At 38.1% G+C, this 16,215-nt stretch overlaps 1 protein-coding gene across 4 annotated transcripts in view; it reads right to left on the reverse strand.

Annotated features, from left to right (window-relative positions):
* LOC121525226 (protein unc-13 homolog B-like) overlaps nucleotides 1–16,215 on the reverse strand; it is a 78,131-nt gene that overhangs the window by 61,642 nt on the left and 274 nt on the right. For all 4 annotated transcript variants that reach the window (XM_041811098.1, XM_041811096.1, XM_041811097.1 and 1 more), the window contains exon 2: nucleotides 4,172–4,201. In XM_041811098.1, the coding sequence (XP_041667032.1) occupies nucleotides 4,172–4,201 (30 nt within the window). The remainder of the gene's footprint in view (nucleotides 1–4,171; nucleotides 4,202–16,215) is intronic.

Raw genomic sequence — 16,215 nt, forward strand, 5'->3', positions numbered from 1 at the left:
AATAGAAAAAAAAGTCTGTGTGGACAAACTCTTTTATGTCTCTTCATTACGCACATGCACTGTGCAAACATGCAAAGTGACATAAAGCAAATACAGAAAGTGACATAGTGAAAGCACAACAAGCGCACCAGTCTGGCTGTGTGAAAGGAGTGGATCAGTTGAGGTGAGCCAGGAGACATTACAGGCTTCTTCTCCTGACCATGTTTTGTGGGAGGTCCTGTGGTTCCTGCTTGTGAGCCACCCACTCACCCCTGAGTCCTCAGTCAAGGACCTTCATCCATTATTGACTGATGATGATTTTTTTTTTCAATAAATTAGTCAGGAACTGCACACAGTTGGAAGGCTGACATTTCAAATTCAGACCACTTGTCAATATTTCATGCAGCAGAAGACATAAATCTATTTGAGGGCTTTTCTACAACGCTGGGACATCTTCACAAGAGGTCCCAACAGTTCAGAAAACTCTGCAATGAAAATACTGGGTATAATGAGAGCTTGTTTTCTGAGAAGGTAGAAAAAAATGTATTTGTTTGCAATTCCAAACAGAAAATGTGTGAGCTTTGAGGCTGTTTTTTTAATAAAGGTGCTTGTGTGACAACCTGCATTCAGACCATGTGGATTTCACTTTGTGTATATTATTTCTTTACAGAAATGTCTTTTTTTTTTTAGAGTATAGATTGTGCATTGCATTCAGCTAAAAAAACACAGAGACATGATTCTGGTCTGTATCACCTGGCTACGTTCTACATGTAGAAAATTCTCTGGGAGAAAACAAACACCAAGGTGGGTAGTTCTTTTGTTAGATGTAAAAGTATCTATCCAAAGGTGTGGTGACAGTACAGCGCAAACACACATCCCAGACCAGCCCTATGTAAACTCTCAGAGCACTTCCAACAAATCACACATCCTCTGCTGAGTATGTAAGGATTATCATAACATTAGCATGTTTTAATTTCCCTTTACCTGAATACAGAGCATTTTTTCCCCCAAATGTCCGTAACATAGAATATATGTTAATATAATGCCCATAAATACTGTAAATCAAGTTTATGATGCTAACAAAACCTAATGAGTTGTAAGGCAGGAATAAGTACAGATATAATATGTAGAAAATGCAGCTCTGAACTCCCAGACTTTATGTAGTTTTGGAAGGAAAGCTGAAGACCTTTTGTTTGAGCAGAGGCATTTAGTTAAGGCTATCTCAGATGTCTTGTATGCCTGAGGGGATTTTTTCCCCTCTTATATTTCCTCCAAGGATTCAAATGAGCAAGTTGCTGCATCAGGTTGATAATAATATATTGTATATCAGCATGGGAAATTGGCACCCACCATCAGCTAAATGTTGGTATTTTTTTTAGCAATATCTGGTGAATTTTCTCAACCTACCGGCCACTGGGACAAAAGAATAAAAGTAATGTAACAGAATGATTCTGTGACAGAAAACAATATAAAATGGGGCCTGTTTTTACTAACTTCATGACCAAAACTGAGCAGACCAATCACTAATTGATCACAGGACCCTGCTTCCTCCTCCGTGTCAGAACTGCTGTCAGATGTTTACAGTCAGCTGTGTGCTAAAACAGTTTGACTCAGTTTCACATAAGAAGTTTTGTAACCAGTCTTCCTGCTAAAGGTGTTTCTGAACTGATGTTTCACTTGTTTAAGCCCAAGATAGTTAAATAACGGCAGGTATCATGCACAAAGTATTCATTTTCCTTCAGTCTGGCACTCAAAAACAGGAAAGTCTGCATGGATCCACATGGATTTACAGTGCCACAATATGTCACGCAGCAAACATTTACAGGGACTGGATTTAAAGAAGCATCAGTTTGGATCATTGGTGCATCAACTCCCATTTAATTTCTTGATCTTGATTGAGAAAACAAATCTTGAATACTATATTTTATTATATTATTTATATTGTTAAAATAAAATGGCTGGTAACCACCTGCCAAAACTGTTCATTAAAAAAGAAGCTAAATGAATCTTTTTCTATTCCTTTTTTGCTGTGATATTGAAACAGGTATCAAATGATAATAACAATTTTTTTTACTGGTATTGTATCCAAGTTCAAAATGTTGGGTTTGATACAACCTTTGTTTGAACGTGCAAAATTTAGAGTTTTTAGAGTCCAGACAAGGCTGAGACTCTGTTAGTGTTTGGTGTGCTGTATTGATCCTCTTGTTCTACAACACAGACAACACAAACAAAAATGTAAAATTAGTGATCATTTGTTGCCAGGTTTAGAGTCTCTCATATAGAAAAAATCTGTTAAAACCTTAAAAATCATTGTGTGTGTGGTCCCCTTAAAGCAAAAAAACTTTTACAACTCTCTGCAAATTCTGCAAAGTACAAGTTTCTTGTAGTAATAGTACATCTTGGACTTTACAAGATAATTTTAAAACACTTACCAGCAGAGCTTATATGGAAAAAGCTTCAAGCTTCATAACACATACTAAGAGCTATGACATGCAGTGCTGCAGGTAACAGCTTTGAAACTTCAGATCACACACACCAGTGATTTGTGTTCACCAACCATCAAGAAATGCTGCACAAGTTTATTCCATGAAAATGTTCAGGATATTGGCTGCAACATGATAAAGCCTTGAACAAGCAGCTTTAGCTGCTCTGCACATACGATGCAGCTTGTAGTCATCAGTGGTTCACTGTGAAGGCAGAGGGTGAGCGATGCTATTGCAAGTGGCACAATCATGGCAAATCGTGATAAAAACATGTCACTTCATATGTTCTTTATTATTTGATTTTGTATCAGAAAGTTACAGAAATCTCAAGGGGAGGAATACAGGCTATTGATTTCTCAACCGTATTGGTAACAAGTATCGTTGGTACCCTAAACCCAGGTATTGGATCACTGTCGGAGCTCAAGAAGTTGGATTTTTTTCATCATTAATCGTCTCCACTACCTGCTTTAAACCTCATACAGGTATGTGCTTGACAAATCCCTTTCTCCCCCTCTTGGGAAAAAAAAACGTGTGTTTACATTTTGCCTGTGAGAGACAGCAGGCTAAACGGAATTATCCCTGATGTTTGCTTTGGGGCAGGTGTCACAGTGACTGGCAGCGGGGAGGAGCACACATACACACAGGGAGGGCCAACATCTAAAAACAGCTATCTAAAACAGATATCTCAGCACAACAGATTACTTGTGACACAATGCAGACACATTTTAAAAAGTGATCCTAAAGTAGAAGGAGATAATAACAGCTGAACAAATGTAAAGACCTGTTGGACAATTACTTAAGCAATTATCCTTGATGAACACCGTGTCGTTCTGGGACTGACACTGAGAGTAAAAGTCACCCACTGATCCAAAGCTGTGCTGACTTTCTCTCCATGCTGCCTGCTGTTAAAATTGTCACATGGCTTAAAGATAGGCGTGAGGCTAAACACTAGAGGGATTTGCATAGGTGGAGAGAGAGGGGATTTGGATTTAGCAGCCAATGATCTAAGCTCACCTGTGTGGGGCCAGGGGTAGAAGAACACATGATTACATAATGCCAGTCAACCCATGTTTTTGGTGACTAGCCAAAATGTCACTGTTACCTACATAAGAAGATGAGAGCAAGTTTCATTTTTCTGATGCATAAGCTGTATTCTAGAGGGTCACACATGCACATACACACACAAACACATATTTGATTTTAGAGGGACGTGTATGATTTGCTACTGCCTTAAATCTGTTTGCATTTTACAGAAAATGCAAACAGAGAGGCTGTTATCAGTCAAGTAGTACAAACCCAAAGCATCTGTGAGGCAGCAGTGACAACAAAATACTACCTGGGAGGAGATACTGAGGCATCTGGGAAATCCCAGGTTAATTTACCACACAGCTTGTCAGAAAACTGCATGTCTATGTTGATTAACTACTACAATTATTATCAATTATTAAATGTACTAGCAAGTAGATCAAGAGTTTGTTACACAGCACTTCAGCACTAATATGTGGCAGATGGTAATTTTTTCTGAAAATCAGTTTGTTGTATGTCCAGTAGGTAAAATAAGCTAACAGCCTTGTCTTTAGACTATGACAGGAAACAAAAGCACCTGGAGAGAACCCATACACACATGCACAAGGAGAACATGCAAACCCACACAGAAAAGCCCTGTCGGATCGGAATTGGGACCAAAGTTACGTTAAGATAGTACTCACCTGGAGGTCCTTGGAGCCTGGCTTTTTTCACTGCAAAGCAAAATAAAATTATGATTAGACATCTGTTTCTTTTACTTATCTTATTTTAAATCAGCTGAAATAAATCAAATATCACTGTTCAGCAGTAAGGATGCACAATATTATTGGCATGATATCAGTATCAGCAGATATGAACATTTCAACCGATATTTACACCCAAAAAAATCAGGCACACATATCGACAGTATATATCATATTTCTGCCTTAAATATCAGCAAAATGCACAAAGGTACAACCACACATACAGTAGGTGGTTGCCTAAGCTATACACACTCAAGGAAGCATTGTGAGCCCTGTACATTCTGAATGAAGCCCCAGATGTTAAACAGCTACCAGTCTCTACTTCCCTGATCCTCTCTACATAGCCTCTTTGTGCACTGGAGACACTTGGTGTTTTATACGATAAAAAAGGAGTGCATAATGCATATATCTGTATCAGTATTAGCTAAAACAAATTTGGAAATTTTAACATGTCAAAAATTGGCAAAAAATCTAATATCCTGCAACCCTATGCAGCACAACTATCAAAGTTGATGCACAAACTGATTGAGTCCACTAATTATGGGGGAAAAAGCAGAAATACAAACATTTAAGGCATGAGTAATGGAAAGAAAACCACATAATATATGCCTAAATAATTAATTCACATGCAGACAAGAGAGCCTGAGTGGAGGACTCGTGACAGCTGAATCACACAAACACATCATCAATCTCACAGTGCTGTTGTCTACAGAGGCAGCAACACGTCATGTGAGACCTGATCAAAAAAGATGAGCATCTTGTTTTGTTGAGCAGCTCTTATACAAAATATCATTGCACAAAAACATGCAATGTTTAATTAAAAACATTCAATGTTTTTGTTAAAAATGTCACAGTGCTTAATTGAGTAGTGTCACGACAGAAAATACACAAAACATCGTCACTCTGACACAAACTGCCCAATTTCCATTTCCCCCATACATCTTGGTACCTTTACTCAAACTTGTATCAACCATCACTGAAGAAGTGATCTGTATCTAATCTCTTGATACACAATCTGTTCTTGTATAAGACCGCTGAGAAAACCCCGCTAGAGCAATAATCCTTCCCTCTGCAAACAGCTTAGAAGTGATATAAATAGAATTCCATGACAATTTTACTCAAGCATCATCACATTTGTCAGGTTTCTTTATTTGTTCTTACATGTGTATTTTATATCAACCTCAAATGGCTTTGGTGAGATGACATATTCTAAACAAAGTCACAAAAATCAGCTACGTAGCTGTAATATGTAATGTATGCATGCTTGTGTTATTATTGTTATTATTACCTCCACCAAGGAGGTTATGTGATCGGGTGGGTTTGTTCGTTTGAATGGTTGTTTGTTTGTTAGTTTGTTAGCAACATAACTCAAAAAGTCATGGATGGATTTTCATTAAAATTTTCAGAAAATGTCAGAAATGGCATAAGGAAGAACTGATTAGCTTCTGGGACTGATCCGGATCACTGTCTGGATCCAGGAATTTTTTAAAGGATTCTCTACTTTTGGGAGATAGGGTTAATGGCAAAGGTCTGCACTGTTACCACTTTACACCAGGAGATGGCGGACATGAGTAACTGCAATCCCAGCAGCATGCTTGTGGTGTGTTTCTATTCAAAGTTTTGGAGTTTATAGACTTTGAAAGACGCACGGCCGGTCGAAGAGACGAGTCGGAGCATAACAGAGAGGAAGACAGCGAATTGCAGCGACAATACTCACAATGCTGGGAGGAATAGAGGAATATTCACCCTCTGCCATGACTTTCAGTTATCCGGTAAGACCATGGGTGCTTCTGCCATGGCAGCCCACATGCAGCAAAGCCAATGCTTTGCCTCACCGTGTCTCCACCCCACTGGGGGGGCGGGGGGTAATTGGCGAATTAGATTTTGGGAGTGATCCGGATCACCATCTGAATCCAGGAGTGTTTTTAAAGGATTCTTCACTATTGGGAGATAGGGCTATTGGCGGAGGTCTGCGCTCTCTGAGTGCTTTTCTACTTATTAATATTATTACATCATCATCATTGGTTACATTGTGTCCCTTTTTTTTGTTTGTTTGTTTATTTAGAAAACTATGTACAAATTCAAATATTAAAACCAAATATTAACAACATTTTTTGGTAAAACAAAGGTTGAACAAATCAATTTTTAAAATGTCATTAAATATACCAAGCTGAATGTTTCTGTGACAGCTACAACTAGAAATCTAATCAGTTCTTCCTTATGCCATTTCTGACATTTCCTGAAAATTTTATTAAAAATCCATCCATGACTTTTTGAGTTATGTTACTAACAAAGTAACAAACAAACAAACAAACTCACCCGATCACATAACCTCCTTGGTGGAGGTAATAAAATCTTGAGTATTAATAACACTAAAAGTTTTTCCAAAGCATCTCTCTAACCCATGCTCCCCTTTCTACGAGGTCTCCAGCAGTAGGAATGTGAACATGAAGAATCAGACAGTGATGTCACCATCAAACAAAGTAAACAATCAGTATTAAATACAGATGAGGGTGAATCTATTAGCCCCCTATGGTGCTAATAGTCAATTGTGTCTCCTTTTTGCTGGATAACAGCCTGCAGTCATTTGTTTTAGTTTTCAGTGAGTTTTAGACATGCCACTTGAGGAACCTCAGCCCATTCTTCTTCGGCGAATCTCTCAAGCTCCTCCAGATTTGATTGCCCTTTTGGCATGGACCTTGGTCTTCAGTTTACCCCACAGATTTTCAATGGGATTCAATTCAGGGCTTTGTCCAGGCCAGTCAGCAACATTCACTTTGGTCCTTTGGAGGTAGTTCTTCACCAGGAGCCATGGATGTTTTGGAAGACAAAGCGATGACCCAGACTAAATTTTGCAGTTGGCTGCTTGGGGTTTTCTTTCAAAATCTCCATGTCCTTCCTTTTTCATTCCTTCCACCTTTATGAGATTCCCAGTCCTAGACGGACGGAAGCATCCCCGTAGATTAATACTCCTACCTAGGGGTGTTAATCTCTCCTTCTCAAGATGATTCGATTTGAATCTCGAATCACAGACTATGATTTGATTCACTGACGATTCATTAAAATGCAGAACGATTCGGTTCAATCCGATCCGATTCGATCCAGTACAATCTGATTATTGAATCAAAATAACTTCTTGCTTAAACAAAAATTACCAAAAAAGGAGAAAACAAGATAATTTCATAATAATCTACGTTTATTTGATCTTACTTGTAAAAAAGACTAAATGCCAGGCCTCCTGTGCTAACACTCTCAAATTGTGTTTAAGAAAGTTTTCATCACAGCCAGGTGTCTTAGACATTAAATTGGGAGATAAATATCATAATGAGTTTCTACTGGTACATGTTCATCCTTCTGTACTTGTAACTTCCTTAACATTATTAATCCCCATATCAGTACAAACTAAATATCAAATTTTACCAAGAAGCATAAATTAAAACGAATTTAAAGTGACAAGGAGATTTGGATAGACAGAGCTCTGTGTGTCTGCTAGTACAGGAGAACAAGGGGTTAAAACAATATTGAAAACAGTCAAATTAAAACAGCTTTTTATACATTTTTTTCCTTTCATAATTCCTCTTAATGTGAGTATTCAATCTACATCTAGTAAAAACATCGTTACTTCCTTTCTCTGTGTATATGACTGTTCTTGATTGTTTTCATTCTTGAATTAATACACTGGAGAGCAGCTGAGCTCCAGCTCAGTGAAGTCATCTCTGTTTAACATCATATCAGTGGGCTCAGATGTATTGATTATGTCACCAAATCAGTCACTCCCAGCTACACGTTACAGTTGTAAACCCCATGGATAAAGGGGCTGTTGTTACGGTGATAACTTAAGACTTCAAGTTTTAACTCAGAAAAGTGTTAATGTTCGGGTCTGTTTGTGCTGCATTTAGCATTAGCATCTTAGCTAAACTTTAGCTCCGCCGTCTCAACAGGTGAGATTTATGAGCTGCTGTAGTTCTTAATCGCTTTTATTTTTAGCGTACAAATGGGCAGACATTTGGAAAGTTATCCTTCCTTCATATAAAGTCCACATGACTTTTTCCTGAGGTGCAGAACTGTAACTAAAAGACGTTTAGGCGATGACCGGTGAAACACATCCAGCTACCTAAGGTGAATGAAACTCTTATTTAAAGCTAAAAGGTCACCACGGGTCGCGTGACATTACAGATGCTGAGCCAGAGCATGGCAAAACTGGCTATGAAAACAAGCAGCAGAGCCTTAATGAGCTGATCTCTTATGGTAAAACCGGTCCAAAGACCAGCTCGTGCCGCATTTTTACCGATCCGAGGCTCCGTGGACTGATGCACTCGGACAGCTGGCATTAAGATCGGTTTACCAATCCATATCAGATTATCTTTACACCACTACTCCTATCAGTGTGTACGGGATAGGGCTGTCACCTTTTTAAAAAAAACAACAACTTCCAACGAATTTAGAATATGACAACGTGACGTCTCAACTTATTCGAACCCTAGAGACTACAATTCCTGACTTGGCTAAGTCCTTCACTAGTGTCTTGGCAGTTATTCTGGGGTCTTTAGACACATCTTTCACCAGTTTTCCTTCCAGAGTCATTAACTTCCCCTTTCTGCTAGGTTTGCTCTGTACTGTGTGACACTGACTTTCCTGAAAACACTTCTCACTTCAACACTGTGATAACTTTGTATCTCCTCCTACTTTGTGAGCATCATCAGTTCTTTTGTCTCAAGTCTAAACTGATTTCTTTTGTTTCATGATGCTTTGTCCAATGGCAGTTCAAACCTTCACTGGAGTTTTTGTACTGTGTGTAAATTGAAGATAAACCTCAGTTTAAACTTGACTGTACAAGCTTTGAGCATTACAAAGGTAAAGCAAATCATTTTAGAACAGTGATTTGTGCAATGGCTCCACAAAAAGGTCACTTCTAAAAGGAGTCTAAAATTTTTGACCCTGGAAGTTTTTGGTTTTTGTGAAATAATTTTGTCTCTGGATGCAAAGTAAAATAATAAAAACTTCCAAAAATAAAACTAGGATGTTTGGAAAGCTGTGTTAGAAATTCATTCCCCTGTTTAGCAGCATATATTTCAGCAGACAGTCCCTAAAAGGTCAAAAAATAATTAAGGAAGAAAAATGCTTGCTAATGCATTTTTGTGTTTATTTAGATCTGCTATCTTTAGCCCCTTGATGCACATACAATAACCTTTATGGGATTGTGAAGTGCTTTGGAGGGGATTAACTGTGATTGCTGCAGCAGGGTTATGTGTTCAAGCATGTAACCTACTAAACCTCTGGAGCCTGAGCTGGCAGATGGACAGGATGGGATGATAGAGGCACAAATTACGCTTTCATATTTTCATGCAAAATCCTCTGTCTTCTCTCTGCATATTAATTGGAGTACAGTATTTACTTCTTTCCCTTTCTTGGCTTAAACATCACGTAAGCCCCAACCCTCTTCTCCCAACATTTACTGTCCCTCTTCAGCTGTCAAATCCAATAAAGGCCCAAAACATTAGACCTGCATCACTATATACAAAATAAAGTCCTGCATGCCACATGTTAAGCTACAAAGATTTGCAAATAATTCAGGAGCCTGACAAAAAAAAAAAAGTTGTTTTTAAAGATAACAATGGGAAGAGGAACTTTATCACAAAGGCTGAAAAAAAAAAAAACTTACAAAGTGTTTCCTGGCCGGTGCATACCTCACAGTGGAGCGGAAAGAGAGCAGTGGAAATGTGTGGAAAACATTTTCTGGTTTTCCACTGTTGCTCGGGTACTATTTGTCAGTGGAGAAAGTGATCTGGCACAGAAGCTTTCTGTGTTAATTTACATTGTTATTTAGGGATGTGGTGCACAGAGCAGAGGGCAACAAACCTGGGGGCTATTATAAAGGAAACTGATGCTTATCATTTTCTGCCCTAGATCCTGTAGATGCCATTTAGATCCCTGTTTGGCTGGGCAAGCTGCATAATTACCCTACAGACTTTCTTACTGATTTGTTGCTTGCATGTTTTGCAGAATCAATCTAGGACATTAACTAAATAAAACTATTTTTTTAGAAGGATGGCAAACCATAACATGATATATGAATATTTCTTGCAAGGCCTGATCCATTCAAACCAGCAAAAAGCATCCCATTCACTGGAAAAAGAGGAACAGGAAGTGACATCACAATCTGCTGCTGTTGCAGTATACACCCTCTTTGTGCTGGCTGTTGGATCTGGAGGGGGCCAGAGGAAGAGGGAGAGAGGGAGAGAGCAACAGATGGCCAGCGGATTACTCCCACAATCTCTAAGCGCTCTCTCTGCCTCTTTCCCTCATAATTCCACTACTCTGCTGCTCACAACACTCAACCACTGTGCCTACACTGCTATCATTTCACTCCTGCAGACCTGCACTTAACATCTTTTGTTAAAATCTAGAAAAATCTCTACTTCTGCTTAGTTCAAGCAGGCAGAGTGAAACTAAACCGACTCTAACTAGAGTTAAATAGCACTGAACTGTGCACTTCTCTCCAGGTTAAGGCACTAAAATAAGTGCTGTGTCCCAAAGAACTGTCCCATCACTGTTTTCAACTGTGTATAAAACAAATTTGGACTTGGTGTAAGGAGCACTGGCAAACAGAGGGCATGATTTTGCATTAAACAACACCATCCTGGGTGAACGCTGTGGTAAAAACCACCCTGGATCAGATGTAGGAGGCACTGAGCCAACTCACTAGGCACCAAACAAATAAATCTCAAAAAGCCTTGCAGCTTCCTCACTCATGATCACTGACTTCATGATTATCTGATCCTCAGATATTCAGATTTGCAACCTTTGTTTGTATTTGTTTGGATTAGGGGTCGACCGATTATTGGACTGACCAAATATTGTGGCCACAATTTGGTATTTGGCGGATTATTGGTATAGGCATTTTATTTTACAGCTAATCGAAAACATTAATTTATCAAAAAGTGCTCTACTTTGTGCTTTGTAAATTGTGTCTTCCCCTCTGGCTTTAATTTCACTCTCTACAGTCTCAACAAAGGTCCTGTATACAACACAGTCTGTGTGGTGAGTTGCCACACGGGGGAACAGCCAGTTAATAGCCTACTTATTCTTGAGTGCCACTGACACAGGAAGCATATAGTATCACCTCCTGTTTTCTTTTTTCTTCTTCCGTTTCTCATGCTGATAGAGGTAGGGATAAACTGTTTTAATTTCCCTCATTTATTTGATCATGCAATTTTGCTTTTGCCACATGAAGTACATGTTTTTACGTCATGATAAATCATATCAGTTTCAAATATGGTTATCAGTCTCATGAGCTACTAATAATTGATATCAGCCCTGAAAAAAAAACATCAGTCAACCCCTAGTTTGAATATCATGCAACACTCAAATGGCTAACTAACTCAAACCATAAATTCTGATCAATTATCAGTCACCCAGCAAACTTTTGCATAATGTAAATTAGGGCTGAATTGTTAGCAAAAATTATCTAATTGCAATTTTTTTCTTAATATTACAATTGGGATTTAATAGGCTATTATTATTTAGGTTCTTCATCGTATGCATTATTCAACAAACACAAGCAATTAATCATTCTATATCATAACAAAAACAATATTAGATAAATTAAACTAGGGATGAATGATTTTAATGAGATTATCTAGTTGTGATTATTTTATATCAATTGCTTCACTGAAGGTGCTAGATCACTTTTATGTCATCTTTGTTTTTATCAAGAAAAACCTGCAGAAAAACAAGAAAAGTAGGATTTTTGTAAAGTATTCTAAAAAAAAAGACACTTTAATGTTTGCCAAATGTATATTCTCATAAATTGTACCCATATGCCCATAATATGTCCTTTGTTAGAGTTGACATTAAGAAATGCATCCTCTAAATCAGTGGTTCCCAACCTGGGGTCCAGAGGAAAAAAGGTTGGGAACCACTGCTCTAAATGGAGCAGTCTCAAACAGTTCTCCATATCTCCTTCACAGCCATCAAGACAATCGCCTCCCTGTCCCATCATCGCCAGCAGTTCTGTTCTGTACTTTTTCTGTCCCTCATTAATTCCTTCAATATGTTTGTGGTTCTACCAAACTCACACAATCATCATTACAAAGATCTGCCACTGTCCAGTTTCAGTAATTTTGCACGTGTCTACAATAAATTACAACAGTACTACAGCCAAGAAATTCCATGACCTGCTTAGAATATAAAGCTTGTGCTTGACAGTGTTTTATTTCTTCATTTCAATACCAACCTGATCATCATCTTTAACCCCACCCCCTCCTTTAAAATATGGTAGCTAGCTTAGTGCAGTTTGCTCTTGTTTTATGTCTGAATGTGGTAACGATTAGTCTTCAGCTTCTCCTCTCTGCTACCCATATGTGGTTCAGTAGGTAGAGTTGGTCGTCCCGCAATCGGATGTTTTGTTGGTTTGATCTCCAGCTCTGAAGTATCCTTGGGTTACTTAACCCCAATTTTCTCCCAATGCTTCACTGATGGTATGTATATTTACAGGTAAGGATGGCATATGAATGGAATTAGCTAATTCTGCTATCAGTGTATTTGGGGGGGGGGAATGTGGCGTATGGTGTAAAAGTGCTTTGAGTAGTCAGACTGGAAAACGAGAAAAAGACACTGTAGAAGCTCAAGTCCATTTACCCATTCTCAACCTGACTAAAGGCGGCAGGCACCCCCTGCTCCCCCAGCCAGATATCTGGTAGGCCAGCCCAAAAACCTTAAGAATGACTGACTGTCTGCTTTGTTAGCAATTAGTCAAGTGCTTTTTAAACATTTACAAATGATTTTCTTTTTCATGCGAGAACTTTCTTCATTAATGTGTTATTGTTGTTTTTCAGTCAGGATGACTGCCAAACTACAGTGGATAACCAAAGAAAGTCCTGTTTTGTTGTTTTTAAAATTATCATTCATTGTTTATCATGCATTTGTTTAAAGCAGTATATAATCAGAGCCATGGCATGATGAGACAATTGTCAAGTCAATATCATTTAATATGAAGTTACAGTGACAGTAGTTTAGTAGTGGTTGTTGGGTATCACATCGGTTAAAGGGTGGATTGAGTGTTTAAGTCTTAGTATCTCTGACATCAGTCCACAAATAAAAGAATTTGAATCAATATCAGGAGGGAAAATTGCTTTAAAACATCCACAGAGGCATCAACAATAAAATGATGAATGCCAACAACCACACATTAAGGCTGGGCAAATCATCTTCTGTTGACTACCCTCCTAAAAGGCCTTGTATGACCACTGATTGATGGAAAATTAACCATTTGCCATCAACTCTGGCCACAACTTCTTCATAAAAATTCTCCCTCTTCCTGAACTAAGTCTGATGTCTCTTCTTTAAAAGTGGGGGGATACAGTTAATCAATCTGCCCCCACTACCACTGTAGTCTCATAAAACTATAAGAATACTCTCACACCTATGGAATCACGTGTCTTAAACAGCATCCTGACTCCTCCAATACTGCAGCATGATGGGGTCCATGTGAGCCATGAGCCCTCAGCCCTGCCTTTATCCACAGCAGGAGTCTCCCCCACATGTCCGCTTGTAAGGGCAAACCATTCATCTGTTGTGTAAAGGTATCACCATGGAGATAAAGCTCTTGGCCAGCAATAAATAAGCAACACTGTCAATTGAGCTATCAAGGGATGAGTCACAACAACTAATCAAACTGCCCAAGCACCTTTTTGTCTGTTATCTTTGGGCTGCATTACTCTTATGTCTCATCATGTAAATGGTCAGTGAGCTGCATAGCAAAAGGCCCATTTACTTGACTAACTCCTTAAAGAGGCTAAAGGCTGAATTTTCTCCAGAAAGTGGGACTATACTGATTTCTCATTTTGTGACATTTTCTCTGCCAAGAGCTTTATCCAAGCTGGTGCACTGATGACCGACTCTCCTTCTCAGCTCAGTCTTTTTAGAAGCACTGAGGGTTTAACCCTTTTCGTAAAGCCATTGTGATTCTTAAATCATCAAGACCCACCATCAACATATCAAGGAGCAGTTCATATAAATATGGCTTTAAAAAAGCTAATATAAGCATCAGAAACATTTTATGGTGACTGCACCACATGTCATAAGGGTGGAAACCTCCACTGAAATATTAGAAAATTAATCTTAAAAACAAGTCGTAGCACTTTATAACAGAAAAAAAAGTTTATAATGAAAGGGTTAACTTCATACTTATCATGAACTGATGGAGAAAATATTGCATTTTCTTGAGCAGCATTCAGCATTGCATGGAAATTATAATTATTCTATAATTATTAATTATAGAAAATTAAACCTTCTTGGTTCAAGTAAAAAGGGAGAGACAGCTTGAAATAACAACCTTTGTTTAAAAAGAGGAAAATCCTTTGATGCCTCATGTTGCATTGCAACAGGTAATAGTGAAAATAAGCATGCTCAGTAGCATTTCCTGGTATTTCTTGATAGTTGTATGAACACAATAATTAAAACATGTTTATCTCTGTATTAACCAGCCAATTAAGTAGAAAACATGTTCAGACCCTTTGAGGATCATTTTAACGTGGTTAACTTTCCACCAGAGCTCTGCATCTTTGTATATCTTGACTTAGACAGCGTTTGCAGAGGTATTACAGCAACGTCTGATCAAAACAGAGATGTTTGCTTTGGTGTGTAAACTCATATGAATGAAGGTATTAGAAAGATATTTGCACAGAATCAGCTGTGTCTGAGTAAGGCTATGACGCCCAACTGCATGTCAGTCAATAATTGTATTTTGAAAATGGAGCAACAGAACATGGTTATTTATTTGTATTCTACTAAAATGCTGTTCCTGGTGGAGTCTAAAAGGGGCAAAAAATGGATAATATTTAAAGTGTAAGCACATGCAGGTCATTCAGTGCCTAGTCTTGTTTTTAAACAGACACTTTTATGTTGAAAGGGCTTTATTATACATCTGCCATCATTGAGATGAGCAAATGAAATGTTAGAAGTAAATAGCTGCAGCACGATTTTTAGGTATCTTATTTCCTCTTGGCACCACTGTCCCAAATTTATGGGGATCAGTCATAGAATAGGATATTGCATAATGTTCTTCACAGCTGTAAAAAAAAAAAAAGATGCTACAGCAGGCAAGGATTGTCCTCAAACTCAATTCTTGTGGAACCCAACCCAGCCTGATATGATTATGACTTGTTGTTAAGAGGAAATTTGAAACTTGTTTTGATATACATATTAATCCCATGGTTGTATCATACTTATCATTCTTGGACCTTTCTATGATTTATATAGTTAAATGTATTGTTTTGGAAACAATTTATATCATTTAAACACATTTTCAAATATGAAGATCTGTGGATAGTAAATGTTGAGGGGGGAATGTAATGGGATGCTGAAAGAAGATTAATGTTAGGTGTAATGAATGATCAATATGGGAACATGAAGGAGGCCTCTTGAGCCAGGTTACATGTTCACAGTTTATTAAATGCATCTGTTTTACCATTCTGTCAGTCTTGCAAAGTAGGCTACTGATGGTTTACAAAAAATCCTGGTTTTTACAATTTTTTTTATATCCAGCTTTACTGCCTTTTTCTGACCTAGGATAACCTGATTTGTGAACACGTCATTATAATAAGGCTTAAGTTTTCCTTTATATCAAAAGTACATGCAAGCCTACATCTAGTCAGAGGAGATGTTTGTAATGCTATAACAGCTGGTATGGAACTCAGGACCTCAATAAGCCACATTCTAGTCAAGAAAATGTCTGACCATAATGCTTTTTGTTTTCCATTGTCCTTATAAGTGTCTGATTAATTAAAAAAAAAAAAAAAAAAAAAAAAAAAAAAAAAACTTCATTCAAGAAAGGACACTGACAGAAGTCACTTGCCAAGCAACTGTAATCACTACTACACGTCTGGAGACGCCTCAAACAAACAAACAAAATAAAACCTGTCCAATTGGACTAAACTAACATTGACGTAAATTACTTTGAACTAAACTTACTCATGCCTTTC

This window comes from Cheilinus undulatus, linkage group 17 (assembly GCF_018320785.1).
Source record: "Cheilinus undulatus linkage group 17, ASM1832078v1, whole genome shotgun sequence".
Taxonomy (NCBI): Eukaryota; Metazoa; Chordata; class Actinopteri; order Labriformes; family Labridae; genus Cheilinus; species Cheilinus undulatus.